Raw genomic sequence first — 15436 nt, forward strand, 5'->3', positions numbered from 1 at the left:
TCCCCAAGTGGACTCCGAGATTAACCTTTCTAGAGATCATGGTCCACTCAGGAAAGGGTAGGGGTCTTGTTCTTCCACACTACTGGGGTTCCTGAGCTCTGTGCTAGGGAAAGCCTGGGGGAGACTGGGATGTCATTTCAAGGACCTTAGCTGAAGCTCTTGAAAACACCCCAAAGCCACTGGTCCTGAGCTGTGGAAGCTGCTTTTCACCCGACATGACACCTTTCCGCCCTGGTGTGGACTATGCCAGCACCCTTTGCTCCGAATGGCGCTGGAATGTCTAGTGCCCTTATCTCCGTCCTCGCTTTAGAGGAACCAAGTGAGCAGTCCCCGGGGAATGTCCTAAAGGAAGCAGTAATGACCTGCGATTCTGATGTGAGATGTTAGATGGGCCATGTTCTAAAGTGCGCTCCTCTGTCAACGTGGATGACCACATCCGTTTAGCTGATCTCAGCTTGGCCTCTGCAGTCTGACAAAGTTGTTTTTGTTTCTGTTTTTGACCAAATACATAACCTTCTCTCTAGCCAGGTGTGGTTCCCGAGGCAGAGGTGGGTGGATCTCTGTGAGTTGGGTGCCATCCTGGTCTACATAGTTTAGAGTTCCAGGTCTGCTGGAGCTTCAGTAAAACTCAGTCTCAAAGTAATTTTTTTCCAGATGACCCCTTCTGACTGTACAGTTATAAATCTTACTTTTTAATTTTATTTTTAATTAGGGGGGGGGGAGGGCAGTCGTGTGCACGTGAGTATTTTGCCCACAGAAGTAAGATATCTCTGTAGCGTTGGTTACAGGTGGTTCCGAGCCGCCTGATTTGGATGCTGGGGATCGAACTCGCATCCTCTGGAAGAGGAAATACGTGCTGCTCACCGCTGAGCCATCTTTCCAACCCCATCAATCTTTCTTGGAAGATATGCTGTCTACCTTGTTTTTAATGTTCGAGGGGAATTTATGGTGGGCGCCTTATCATTTCAAACAGGGTCTTTTGCAGCTGTACGTCTCAGGAAATGAGGGGCCCTCCACCCTCTTCTCGCGGTCCTTCTGCTCTGCCTTGCTGGCCCCTCTACCCAGACCCTGATGTCATTATGCAGCGGGGATGCGTGCGGGGCGGGAGCACCAAGGTCTCTCCCAGGCGGCGGGGCAGTCTGCTGGCAGGTGGCTTGCTGAGTTCGCCCCGCCCCTGGCCCTAGCCCCGCCCCGCTGCTCCACTCGCATTGGCGCGGCCAGCTGTCTCTCTCCGCATTGGGGAGGGGGCGCGCGGCTGCGGTCCCTCTGCAGAGGGCTGCGCGCTCCGCGGCCTCCGGAGCTCCTCGTTGTTTGGGCCCGTGCACCCCGACCTCGGGAGCAGGGCTGGCCCGAGACCGCGACGCTCTGGGTAAGTGGAGGCAGAACCAGAGGCTCTGGGTCAGGATCGGGTGTACTGAGCCCCTGGTGGGAAGGTGACGGCGACCCCGGGTCACCAGACAGCGAGGGGCGCGGACTGCAAGGTCGCTGGTCCTCAGGCGTCTCCAGGTGGGTGACCCTGGGCAGTTCTGCCACCCGCTCGCTTCGCACGCGGTGCAGCTGGTGCCTTGGCACCGGCTACCTAACCCTTATCCTTCTTCAAGGCTTTCTGGGGAACTGTGATTTTCGGCTCCGGTCTATGATAATTCTGCAGATAGCTTGAAGCTGGGCTATCTGTTCCACGCCCCCGGTATTTTCCTTTCTGAGCCCTGTCTCCTGCCACAGGGGCGTCAAGCCTGGATAGAGTCCTTCCTCCAAGGAGGAAGCTTCGCGGTTCGTTTCTGGTTCTGGGAAAGGTCCTTGCTCTGCTTGGATAGTGATTGCTCTTTGCTGCTCAAGAGGGGGAAAGGGAGGTGGTTGTATTCTTTGGCCTTAGACATGAGATTCTGCCAGCGAAGGACAGCAGGGACGTTAGGGTTTCCAAGGCAATGGAGCTCCTCTCGAAGGTAAAGGCGAACCATTTGCAGTCTTTACACTCTGCAAAGTTTTAACGCCTGCTGGCTCCATCCTTTCTCCGCCTCGGCTACACTTGTTGGGGTGTTGATTTCTACGGTGATGTACATTCAAAGAAGCCCTCTCGTGCAAGCATCTGGGCCATTCGGGTTAGCTTCAGATACTTTCCGGAATACGATCGCATTTGACTATTTCTTCTAACGATACATCCTCTGCTTAGAAGGAATGCTCGCTCGGGCTTAGAGCCATTAAGACTTGGTTCTAGTGCTTATCAAGGGTGTGTGAGGAGAGACTGTGTTTTTTGGTTCCATCATTAGTCTAGAATTTATGTGTCTGTGTAGAAACATGAAACGTGTAATACCTACCCTAAAAAAAATCCCCTTAGATCTTAAAATGATTTTTCAGGGTTCCAATTCTACAGAGAATTAGGAGCTGGTACCCAAATGGAAGCACAGTGAAGGATTTACATGCAAGCAGAATAATTTGCCTAACTTAGGACACCTATCAACTAAAATCCACAAAGCTGTCGGGAATCATCCTATGCCCCCATTCTGTAAGCTGTTCCATTCTGTAGATTGTTATTTTTTGGTGGCACTGGGGATCAAGTCCAGGACCCTGTGGCATGCTAGGCCAGTGCTCTATCACTGAGCTATCTGCACAGACCCAAAGCTGAGTTTTACTCTTTTTTTTTTTTCCTCTCTTGAGACAGGGTCTCATGTAGCCAGTGCTGACTCCAGCCACCCTAGATAGCTGCAGATGACCTTGGGTGATTCTCCTGCCTCCACCTCCCTCCCACCTGCTGGAATCGCAGTCCTGTACCCCCACAACCAGCCCCCGATGAAGGTGTGAGAGCAATTCACTTTCTCACGGCATCCAGAGCACGGGCTTCAGACACAGGCAGTGTCTGGTTAAATCTGAGCACCCGGGGCTGGCTAGCTTTGTAATCTCAGGCAGGCTGCTTTAAGTGCAGATGGAGATCTCACCACCTCCTCACTCCGGGATGCTGTGGTGCAGGTTAGAGACGGATGTGAAAGTGCTCGGGGGTACTGCCTCGCACACGAGGGTTGCACAACCAACCAGGGCTGGCTGGTCCCAGCACCGACTTCCCTCCAGCTGTGTGCAGTTACAGTGGGGAAGGATGAGTAGCAGACACTCCGGTGAAAATGTCAAAGTTACGCAACGACTTTGAGACGGGAGACCGACGGCGACGCTGGGTTTTTCTGAGAGTGTGTATGGAAAGCAGCACCCCCTGGATGGAATTTTTAGAACAGAAACCGTATGCTACAATAGGAAGAACACCAGAGAGTCAGAATCTCTACTTCTGGCTCTGGCTGGGACCTCATCTAGCCCAAGGCTTTCTGCGAGCCCACCCGGGCGCCCACTTGGGAGCTCAGGAGTCATCTCCTAAGGCCCTCACCTTGTCGCGGTTCTTCACTGTATGTGATGAGAAAGTAGTCCAGCTGGCCGGTCACCTGTCCTCTGCTGTTTGTTGTTGTTTGCCAAACTTTCTGTGTGGGGCCATAAACAACTCATGGAGGAGGCGACCAAGAGCAAGGGCACACTTGCAGAGTGACCACAGACGAAGCCTTAGCAAAAAAAAAAAAAAAAAAAAAAAAAAAAAAAAATAGAACAAAATGGGTTCTCACTGGGATCTTTTTTGCTAGGGTAAAGCAAGCCTCCCTGTGTAGCCATAGTTGTTTTTGTATGTCCTGTGGAGCATACGCCCCATATGATGCAGTTTATATTAAAAATAAAAGGCTTGTGGTGAAATAAAACCTCACTCTTTTCTCTTATCAGGTTGGTCTTTGAATAAAGGAGAATTTTATCCAGGAAAGAGCTTCAATTCGAAGAGGAAATTAAAGGAAGAAATCATAAGCAACAGATGAACAAGGCATTTGTGTCCTGAAGAAGCCATAGACACAGCTGTGGAGCGAGAGCAGGGCGAACCCCCAGGAGAAACCGGACTTGGTGCGATATATTCGTCCCCAAAGGCTTCAAGAGGAAGAGAGAGGAGACCTTTCCGAGAATGAAAGAGTGCAGTGTGAAAATGGAGAGCAGAGTTTCTGAGATTCAGATAGAAACCAAGGAGGAGAAGGCGCCAGCAGCCGTTAGTCCTCAGGAAGAGAGGCAGGAGGGAAAAACAGGCACGCTTTGCTTCAAGAGAAGGAAGAAAGCCAACAGGACGCAGCCTAAAGCTGGCTCCAAGACTGCCGAGGTCACAAAGAAGCGCCCCCCTGAAGCCGGGGACCCCGCTCAGCCACAGCCAGCGGGGGCCTGGGCCTCCGTCAAACGCCTCGTGACACACGGGAAAAGGTCAGAGTCTTCGAAGAAGCAGAAGCCATCGGAGGCCGACGTGCAGCCTGAGGACGTGGCTCTTCCTAAGAAGAAGGCAAAATCCAGACTTGGGATTCCTTGCATAAGATTCTCAAGGGGGGCCAAGAGACGTCATCACGCTAAACTCACGGAAGACTCAGACTACAACAGCAGAGTCCAGGGAGGGGCTGACGATTTGGAGACAAAAGCCCAGACCCAGTCAGCTGGCCAGGCTAAGTCCACACAGGGCCGGCAGGAAGGTGTGTTGGTGGAAGATGGTAAGGAGGCCCAAGAATCACGGGTGAGCAACAGTCTCACATCCAGAGGGAACGTGGTTTCCGTGGACCTGGAGTTAGAAAATGAGTCTTCGGCGGTTCAGATGGGCACTCCCGTGCTGGAAAAGGAACCGAGAGTGAGCACGGAAAAGCAAAGCGTACAAGCGCAGCAAGCAAGTCCACTTGAGAGTTCGGAAGCAGGCAGCCCTCGTCCCGTGGCCTCTGACGCCCCTGCCTCACCAGCAACCGTGTATCAGCGCAGCGTGGAAGCACCCAGTGGCGCCATCCAAGAAAGTGTTCCAAGGGGGGAAGATGACGGAAGTAGGCGGAGTGCTTCCCAAGAGAAGACATCAGGAGAAATTACGCTGGGCCCAGCGGAAGAAACTACAGTGGTCCAGGCAGAGGAGGCTGCTGTCAGCCTGACAGACAAGAGTGCAGTGGCCCAGGCCGAAGAAGGTAAACCGAGTCAGGCAGAGGAGGCTGCTGTCAGCCTGACAGACAAGAGTGCAGTGGCCCAGGCAGAAGAAGGTAAACCGAGTCAGGCAGAGGAGACTGTCAGACTGACAGACAAGAGTACAGTGGGTCAGGCCGAAGAAGGTAAACCGAGTCAGGCAGAGGAGACTGTCAGACAGACAGACAAGAGTGCTGTGGCCCAGGCCGAAGAAGGTAAACTGAGTCAGGCAGAGGAGACTGTCAGACAGACAGACAAGAGTGCTGTGGCCCAGGCAGAAGAAGGTAAACCGAGTCAGGCAGAGGAAACTGCTGTCAGCCAGACAGACAAAAGTGCAGTGGCTCAGGCAGTGGAAGCTACTGTGGGCCAGGCAGTGGAAGTCACAGTGACCCAGGAAGAGGAAGCTGCAGTGGCCCAGGAAGAAGAAGCTGCAGTGACCCAGGCAGACAAAGCTGCAGTGTCCCAGGAAGAGGAAGCTGCAGTGTCCCAGGAAGAGGAAGCTGCAGTGACCCAGGCAGACAAAGCCGCAGTGGCCCAGGCAGAGGAAGCCGCAGTGTCCCAGGAAGAGGAAGCTGCAGTGTCCCAGGAAGAGGAAGCTGCAGTGACCCAGGCAGACAAAGCCGCAGTGTCCCAGGCAGAGGAAGCCGCAGTGTCCCAGGAAGAGGAAGCTGCAGTGACCCAGGCAGACAAAACTGCAGTGACCCAGGAAGAGGAAGCCGCAGTGTCCCAGGAAGAGGAAGCCGCAGTGGCCCGGGAAGAGGAAATCGCAGTGGCCCAAGAAGAGGAAGCTGCAGTGGCCCGGGAAGAGGAAATCACAGTGGCCCAGGCACCAGATCTGAAAGAAAATGGAATTGATACAGAGAAACCCAGATCAGAAGAAAGCAAAAGAATGGAGCCAATTGCTATTATCATTACAGACACTGAAATCAGTGAATTTGATGCTAAGAAATCTAAAAATGTCCCTAAGCAATTCCTAATTTCAATGGAAAATGAGCAAGTAGGGGTTTTTGCTAATGATAGTGATTTCGAAGGGAGAACTTCAGAACAATATGAAACACTCTTAATAGAAACAGCCTCTTCTCTCGTCAAGAATGCTATCCAGTTGTCTGTAGAGCAGCTGGTTAATGAAATGGTTTCCGAGGATAATAAAATAAATACTCTGTTACAGTGACTCCATTTCCAGATTGTGGGAAAGGAAAAAAAAAAAAAAAACAACCAAAACTTAAAGATGAATTATTTTATACATCTGTGGCACTTCTTTCTCAGTAATCAATTAGAGGCTTATTGTCTGTGGAATTTAAAGGTACAGTTCCAGCCCGGAAGTGCCAAAGAATAAATGAAGTTTACGGAACTCGTTGCAACAGTCACTTCTGGACTGGAGGGAGTCAGCACACATCCCAGGGTGCCGTGACGTACAGGAAGGTGCAGAGATGACAGGCGACGAGCTCAGTGCTCTGGGGAAGACCGTTTACTGAGCACACGGCATGCTGTATGTTCCTTGCTGTTCCCTAATGCACGAAGTCTGGGCTTTTTCTGATGGTTCAACCCTGTGTCTAGGCGAACGCTTTTCTCTTACAGTATATTTTCCTGTTGTTTCTAATGGTGAATCAGGTGAGTGGGTTTCTAGCCCCGCACAAGTTCCTTACAAAAGCCATTCACAGGTTCCTTCGGCCAGCCAGGTAGTTGTCAAGGGTGTAAGCGTGGAAACGGGAGTGCGTTTTCTTCCCTCCCTGTCTTCCTTCCGCCCAGCAGACCTGTATAGACCCATCTCCGTGTGGCCCTATCTGCTGGGACGCGAGAAACAAATAAAGGGAATAGTAGTTTTCATCCAGAAGGCAAACTTCCCAGATAACAGAGAATTCCCTTAGCTGGAAAACCATAATATTCTTGTGAAAATACTTCTTCTTGGCCAAACATGAACTATGTATACAACTGAATAAAAAAAAAAATCAAAATTCATGCTGATGCATAGATTTTCAACACCGGTGTTTTTTTCGTTGTGTCTAGCCATGGTACTGTAACACAGTTCCCAGTTCCACGGGTCAGGGTTCCTATTGTACAGTACTCCCACCCCGCTATTTAACCAAGTGATGATGTTACTACTACTTGTTACTGCTGAGGCTGGACAGCGGGTACGACGGCTGTTGAGGAGCGCCCTCTGGAGGACGAGTACCAATGATGTTCATCCGCTCTGCATTTACAGTGATTATGGACTGCATATGTACACATTGCTTTTCCCTATGCTTTCATTTTGTAAATACGTATTGTGATCTCTTACAGAAGTAACTAACGTGGCTTTGGAATTGAACTAAATGGTGGATGTTTAGCAAGATTCTTGGCTGGAATGTGAAAATATTTTCTTCAGGCTTGCCTGTCTTCATGTTTTCAATGGGTGATGGGAGCATCATTCAATTTAACAAGATAAAAACACCCCCCAATACATTTCTTTTAATTGTGTACCTACCTTTTTAGACATAAAACCAAAAATCACTGCTAAATCATCTTTGAGAGAATACTTTAACCCACAGTGTATGGTGCTAATAGACTTGTATAGCTACCAGCAAATATGTTTAAAATGAACAGTTTTAAATGCCTGATTAAGGCTGATGCACTTTGCAGTATTTTAAATAATCCTGTATCTATTTACTTTAAGAATGGCTCCAAGCCAATATACTTACATTAAAGTTTCTAATAATATCTTATGAATGAGAAAGAGCTATAAAATACACAGCATTTAGCAATTATCAAGGGTATTTTGGACTTGGGGATTTTGAAAAATGAACACAAAGTAAATGTGTAATTTTGGGGGGTAAGAAAGTAGCCCCAAGTTTCAAGTTTTGGATTGTGTGTGTGTGTGTGTGTGTGTGTGTGTGTGTGTGTGTGTGTGTTCCTATACTGGTGTTTGATAAATATACCTTTGGTTAGAATGCATTAAGATTGATTGTTTTTATAAGAAAATATATTCTCCATTCTTCATTGGTTTCTGTGGCTTTTCTAGGGACTTAAATAAAGAGAATTTCCATCTGGAAATAGAATACAGAAATTTATCAGTGGGTTGCAATCTGATATATCTGCTATATGGCCAAATTATAGACAAATTTAGGGTGATCCAAACTATTCTGTTGTTATAAAAATAAGCAGGAATCAGAGAGATGGCTTGGAAGTCTACCATAAAATATTTAATTATGTTAGGATATATTTCAAGCAGTTTGACCTATGAAAAATATGTAGAAAGATTCTGACTCAATTTACACCCTGTTGGCCTTAAACTAGCCAGTTTAAAGGCATCGATTTAGGCATCATTAACCATTCACTTTGATTTTAACTGAAATCTGCCTTTAATGAACACTTGTCAGCTAGGATCAAATTTATTTTTGAACTCAGAATTTTTGAAGGCTGAGGGGGTCTATCAGATACTCGATAATTTTTCAATATATTATCTTCACCCTCTTAAGAGTCAAGTATTATTTACTCACTCCACATCTTACAGAGGATATAAGCACTTGCCATGAATGTGTGTGTGTGTGTGTGTGTGTGTGTGTGTGTGTGTGTGTGTGTGTGGTGTGTCACTATTCACTTAACATTTTTTCACAGCACTTTTTAGGATATTAAAAATAGTACCTGGTAACATTTAAGTAAAGGTAGCAGAAAACAAAAGAACTTCCAGCAGAAATCATGCTCTCTGCCACCCCCTCCACCTCCAGGAATGGAAAGCATGTGGCTCAATCGGAGCTCTTCACAGAAGCTGTCTGCATGATGTTCCTCCCAGGCAGTGGGTTTGACAGCATGAAGCTGGTGATGATCTTAATCGGTCTACTATTTAGTGGGTCTTTGTTTCCGAGAGACGATGTCAGGCTCTTCGCTGTGTGGCCTGTGAGAAGGCCCTGGGCCAGCCTTGCCTAGACTCGGGGCCCAGAATTCGCGTCATCTGCAAATGTCTAACTTCAATTTGCCTTATTTTTTATAGTTGAGAATTTTTTTAGGGGGTTGTGGCAGGATTTTTAAAATGATTCTTAGACTTTAGAACCCTGTTGTTTGAAAAGATCTTTATATTGGCTTTACTGAGTAAGTATTCTACTTTCTAGCTTAATACTAGCCAGGCCAGGATCTGAGTTTTCTGCCTGCCCTTTTAGGATTTTTTTAAAAATATCTTCATGTGAATTGTAGAGTTCTTTAGGTTCAAATTCCTGTCTTACTGTGTAATAAGGTTTCTTATAGAGCATTGAAATTTTCAATCCATACTGCATTTTATTGCACATTTTTAAAAGAATTTTTTGTAATGATCCTTGAGACAAAAATTTATTAGAATGAATCTACATAAAGTATGGATGTACCGATTAAGTTAGATCTACCATGGATTAGGCTTAATGCCTGTCAATACCCTGATAATAGGACCTCCCACACTCATCCTGGGCAGGGTGTGTGTGTGTGTGTGTGTGTGTGTGTGTGTGTGTGTGTGTATGAATCTGTGTGTGTGTGTGTGTGCATGAGTCTGTGTGTGTGTGTGTGCGTGCGTGCGTGCGTGTGTGTGTGTGTGTGTGTGTGCATGAGTCTGTGTGTGTGTGTGCGCGTGCGTGCGTGCGTGCGTGCGTGCGTGCGTGCGTGTGTGTGTGTGTGTGTGTGTGTGGCGAAGGAAGTAGCAACAGAAACCAGGGGGAAGGCAGAGCCACAGACAGTGCAGGAAGAGAAATGCCAAACGGAAGTAGAAAGAGTGGTTTTGTCTGGAGTGGGGGAGCCGGGACCTGAATATGGCAGTCTGGACACAGTATGTTCATTCTGATTTGTGACCAGGTACAGAAAAAAAAAAAAGGTCTGTAAAATGCCACACATGTCAGTTCTTGGCCTGTAGAAATGTTAAATGGATGAGCCATTATAAAAGTAAGAGTACCATTTTGTATCCTCCCTAACATTAGTATTACTGTGAATCAGAGACTCATATTAAAGAAATAATACTCTGTAGAGAAAAAGTTTTCAAGCTGAATTAATACATGTATTGATTAATACAGAATAAATGTTATATTAGCTTATTTATTTTACCTGTGTTTTTTAAAAAGGAATATGGTGCCGGGCAGTGGTGGCGCACGCCTTTAATCCCAGCACTTGGGAGGCAGAGGCAGGCGGATCTTTGTGAGTTTGAGGCCAGCCTGGTCTACAGAGCGAAATCCAGAACAGGCACCAAAACTACACAGAGAAACCCTGTCTCAAAACAACAACAACAACAACAAAGTAAAAAAAAAGGAATATGGTAAATTATGTTCATTCCTAAAACTGTAAAGATGACATTGATGAGAACATTGAGTTCTATAAAAAGTTCCACTCTGCTAGGGATCACACAGATGTTACAAGACAGGCAGGAAGGAGTCCACCGTCAGCAAAGGCATGCACACAGGACTCCGAACGGATACAGCTGTAAGAACAAGCAGTTCTGAACTTGATGCCATCTGAACTTTGGGCTCTGGAGCCCAGTGACACAGTCCTTGCTACAGGCTCAGTCCCCAAGACCTCAAAACCAAACCAAGTCAAACCAAAAGGAAGTTTCCTTGTTTCTTACCAATGGCATGAGTTGCTTTTCTGGTTTTTTCAGGGTCAGGGGCCTGGGGTTTGTTGTTGTTTTTTTGAGACAGGGTTTCTCTGTGTAGCCCTGACTGTTCTGGAACTCCCTCTGTAGACCAGGCTGGCCTCAAACTCCATATCCACTGCCTCTGCCTCCCAAGGGCAGTTAAAGGCATGGGCCACTACCACCCAGCCTGTCTTTTCTGTATTATATTAGTCTATTAATTGTTAATAATCCCTATGGTTTCATAAAAAAGCCACGAATTGCAAGGGCTTACACTGTTCACGTGATATCAACTGTAGCTGGTTTCACAAGTTTAATTTCCTAAAGCCCTCATTTCATTCAGCTCCTACTACTGCTTTGGTTGTATTGTGAGACAGGCTAGCCTGGAACATCTATCTGATCCTCCTGCCTCAGTCTCCCAAGTGCTGGAATTACAGGCACACACCTTCTAGGCTTGGCTTCTGCTATATTTTCTAACTACAACTTAGTAGTAATAATTGGGTCCAATGAGACTGTATTTTCCAAATCTCAGGACCCATTGAAAAGTTGGTAGCATCTTCGAGATCCTGAAACTACATCTGGCTGTGTGCCTCACTTCCTACCTGACGTTATACAAGCAGCGGGCATACACAGTGAATTTCACATTCTTCAGAATTTTGCCTTATTATTACTACTATTTTAGTTTTGGAGGCAGGGTCTCTCTATGGTCCTGCTGTCCTGGAACTCACTATGTAGACCAGGCTGGCCTCAGAATCACAGAGATTCACCTGCCTCTCTTTCCGGGATGCTGGGATTAAAGCTGTTTGTAACACCCGGCTCTTGAGAAATTTTAAAAGGTTATTTTTGTTATGAGACAGGGTCTGTGTAGCTCAGGTTGGCCCCAAACTCGAGATCTTCCTGCTTCTGCCTGCACCTCATGAGTTCTGGGGTTACAAGAATGTCACCACACTCGGGATAAAGCTTTGTGATACCAATTTTCCTAACAGCAGGGGCACACTACCCTTTACAGACTGTGCTCGCCACCAAGTATGCTAGTTCCTTACAGACCCACATTTAAACCTCAAGTCTAGAGTCCCGATGCCTCTCTTGATTTGGTTTCCTGGGGGCTTTTCATGAGTTTGGGGGGATGGAGTAAATACGTGCGTATACTTCACAATCACGTTGGCTCAACCTACATGAATAATGAAGGAAAATCCAGGAAGTGAGCGGCTGGGACTGCCAGCCTTAGCCTGGCCTCTGTAAATGTCAGCCAATCAGAACTGTTAGCAAGATTCCTCATCCATTGTTTTGTGGCTAAACGCAAGACTTTTAGCCTTGGCTTTCATCTGGGTCTTAAGGAATAAGTTCAAGGAGACAGGTGGGAGCAAGGGCACCTCGTCCAGGAGCTTCTGAAGCTCTGTAGATAATCGATGACCCTCATCTGAGCCAGAGAATGGAGTGGAGGGATCAGGTTAGATTTGTAATGGTGCTGGGAATCACACCCAGGGCCTTATTCGTGCTAGGCAAGTGCTCTGCCACTGAGCCACATTCCCAGCAGCTGTGACCTTCATGGCCAGGCAGTTAGTGAGCAGGATTAACTTCTCATGCACTTTTCACAGTAACACTTATACACCAAAACCTTCCACTCCTGCTTTCCTGGGACTTGCAGAGCCCAGGAGGACACCTGAAGTGGATGCCGTCACTTGTAAATGCACAAGTCTTTATTTTGAGGGGAGGAGATGCTGGGCACTGGATCCTGGAATTTGTACAATGTTCACCACGGACTCTAGCACTCGAAGCCTGCACCCTAGTCTTTCACGACCAAATTCCTGCACTGACATCTCTACTTTCATGTGAGAGGAAGGTATGGTCAGTATTGGTCATCAGTGGTTCCCTGGGCCACACCCGGGGACAGAGAAGATCCTAGGACGGCTCTACGTGGAATTGGTGCACAGAACAGAGGCTTTAGTCAGCAAGAATGCCACCTGTCTAACAGAAGTATCTATCTCTAGCCTGTCAGAGTTGCCCTTGGACCCTGGAGTGCTGAAACGCGGCACCGCACAGACGCGGCACTGCACGCACAGAATGCCAGAACAACTGGCCACTGCTCAGCGCAGGGGGAGCGAGCCAGCCTGGCGTGGCGCTCTCAACCAAACGTGGCATAGCCAGCCACGAGCCATGATTTCAGAGGAAACATAGAATTCTTAATTGTCTGGGCTCCCCCTAATCCCTGAATAATTTGGCTATTATTTTTCCTAAAGGATTAAACATTTGGACTCATTAAACTTTAAACTTTTTCTATATTTGTCTGAGTATCACTGAGGCATAATTCACAAATAGTGAAGTCTACCTCCCCATCGCCCCCCCCCCCCCCCCCGCACCCCCCAAGGACCTGTGCAACAAACAGCTCTGGCTGTCCAGGAACTCACTCTGTAGACCAGGCTGGCCTCAAACTCACAGAGATCCGCCTGCCTCTGCCTCCTGAGTGCTGGAATTGAAGGCGTGTGCCACCACTGGCCAGCCATTTTTATTTAATTATTATTTTATGTGTGAGTTTTGGCCTGCGTGCATGTGTATGTGTGTGTGCATCATTTGCACACCTGGTGCCTGCGGAGGTCAGAAGAGGGTGTCGGAGTCTCCACAACTAGAGTTATAGACGGTTGTGAGCTCCCATAGGAGTGCTGGGAATCGAACCCAGGTCTTCTGCAAGAGCAATAAGTGCTCTTGACACTGGGCCATCTCTCCAGCCTGATCTTCTGGGGTTACAGGTGTGTGCCACCACACCATGTTGTGATGCCGGGGATCCAGCCAGGGCTTTATGCATGCTAAGCAAGCACTCTACAAACTGACCCACGACCCCAGCCCCACATTTTATATATTTTTATATATAAACATTATATATATAAATTTATATATTACATTCGAGTTCTTGTTGCTGTGACAAGATGCCCTGGCAGAAGCCACTTGAGGGAGGATTTATCTTGGTTCGGGCTTTGAGTGTACAATAGGCTTCTGCGGACAGCTGGTCACATCGGGTCCACCTTCAGGAAATAGAGAGGATGAACGCTAGCGCTCAGCTAGTTTTCTTCTGTCTATTCAGCACAGGACTCCAGCTCATGGAAGGGTGCTGCCTTAGTTAAAGTGGGTCTTCCCACTCAGGTAAGCTGATCCAGGTAAGCTCTCACAGACATGCCTAGGAGCTGTCTCCTAGGTATTTCTTGATCCTGTTGACAATCAAAATTAGCCAGCCGGGGTATAGTGGCACATGTCTTTAATCCCAGGCAGAGGCAGGAGGATCTCTGTGAGTTCAAGGTCAGCCTGGTCTACATAACAATTCCAAGAGACTCAGGGTTACAAAGAGAGACCCTTAAAATAAACAAACAAAAACAAGTAACCATGGCAGATACTGAGTATGTTTAGTTTAATATAATTTCCTGTTTGTAAAAATTGCTACTTGTACAGAAATTCAAAGTAAGTTTTTTAAAGTCTCAGTGTTTAAACTAGGAGAACCAGCTAGTGGGAACTCATGAAGTCTAGACCAACAGCTGTGGAGCCTGCAAGGTACTGGACTAGGCCCTCTACATAAGTGAGACAGTTGTGTAGCTTTGTCTGTTTAAGGGGCTCCTGGCAGTGGGATCAGGATCCATCCCTGGTGCATGAGCTGGCTTTTGGAGCTTACTACCTATGGTGGGACACCTTGCACAGCCTTGATGCAGGAGGGAGGGACCTGGACCTGCCTCAACTGAATGTAAGTGGCTTTGCTGACATGGGAGGCCTTACCTTTTTGGTAAGGGGATGGAGAGTGGGTTGTTGTTGTTGGTGGGAGCAGGAGGAGGGATGGGAGGGGGATCTATGGTTGGTATGAAAAATGAATAAAAAAATTTAATAAAGAAAAAAAAAAGCCTATGAGAACCAGGCCTGTGGCAGAGCCTGCAGCCACTAATAAATTAGTAACCAAAAAATGACCAGGAGAAGCAAGGCAAGGCTGGCACACCCCCACTGTACAGCTGTACAGCCCACCTCAAAAGCTGTGATCCCCGAGTGGTACTGAATAGAATCTCTGGCCATTGTGGGGGTTCTGAGTGTAGCCAGCAGAGCAGGATGCGTCATACAGGTGCTGAAGATTGTGTTTTCTCTAATCATGCTTTTTCTTCTGGTTTAAAACTGATTGAAATGGGGAACAAGAAGGACTGTGTATCCGTGTTGGAGTGCTTGCCCAGAGTGAGACCAAAAAGCATTGCATGAGTGTGTGTGTGTGTGTGTGTGTGTGTGTGTGTGTGTAAAAGCTAGGCAGCCCCAGTGCTAGCTTCTTTTAGGAAGCTCCACACTAGTTTCCTGAGGCTGTGCCAATCTGTGCACCCACCGGCAGTTTATGAGTCCTTTTCTTTTTTATTTTATAATTTAACTTAATTTTACATATCAGCCACGGATTCCCTTGCTCTCCCCCCCCCCCCCCCCCCCCCCGCGCCCCCCTGGCTTCCCCCCAGCCCACCCCCCATTCCCATGTCCTCCAGGGCAAAGACTCCCCTGAGGATTGAGTTCAGCCTGGTAGATTCAGTCCAGGCAGGTCCAGTCCCCTCCTCCCAGGACAAGCCAAGCGTCCCTGCATAAGCCCCAGGTTCCAAACAGCCAACTCATGCACTGAGGACAGGACCTGGTACCACTCCCAAACAGATCAAGTTAATCGACTGTCTCCCTTATCCAGAGGGCCTGATCCAGTTGGGGGCTCCTCAGCTATTGGTTCATAGTTCATGTGTTTCCATTCATTTGGCTCCTTTTGTTTTCTTTTTTGTTTTGTTTTTCGAGACCGGGTTTCTCTGTGTAGCTTTGCACCTTTCCTGGAACTCACTCTGTAGCCCAGGCTGGCCTCGAACTCACAGAGATCTGCCTGCCTCTGCCTCCCGAGTGCTG

At 47.7% G+C, this 15436-nt stretch overlaps 1 protein-coding gene across 5 annotated transcripts; it reads left to right on the forward strand.

The window, feature by feature from the left end:
- Nucleotides 1-1212: 1212 nt before the first annotated feature.
- On the forward strand, nucleotides 1213-10016 carry Akap5 (A-kinase anchoring protein 5). 5 transcript variants are annotated; one of them, XM_076550896.1, is made up of 3 exons: nucleotides 1213-1369; nucleotides 3748-4994; nucleotides 5067-10016. In XM_076550896.1, the coding sequence occupies exons 2-3, from the start codon at nucleotides 3977-3979 to the stop codon at nucleotides 6158-6160; spliced, it is 2112 nt and encodes a 703-aa protein (XP_076407011.1). In that variant the 5' UTR covers nucleotides 1213-1369; nucleotides 3748-3976; the 3' UTR covers nucleotides 6161-10016. The 5 variants fall into 5 exon arrangements, with proteins under 5 accessions (XP_076407011.1, XP_076407013.1, XP_076407008.1 ...); XM_076550898.1 differs by having other exon boundaries at nucleotides 5136-10016; XM_076550893.1 differs by having other exon boundaries at nucleotides 3748-10016.
- The last annotated feature ends 5420 nt before the right edge of the window (nucleotides 10017-15436 follow it).

Source organism: Peromyscus maniculatus, chromosome 14 (genome assembly GCF_049852395.1).
Source record: "Peromyscus maniculatus bairdii isolate BWxNUB_F1_BW_parent chromosome 14, HU_Pman_BW_mat_3.1, whole genome shotgun sequence".
NCBI classification, from domain to species: Eukaryota; Metazoa; Chordata; class Mammalia; order Rodentia; family Cricetidae; genus Peromyscus; species Peromyscus maniculatus.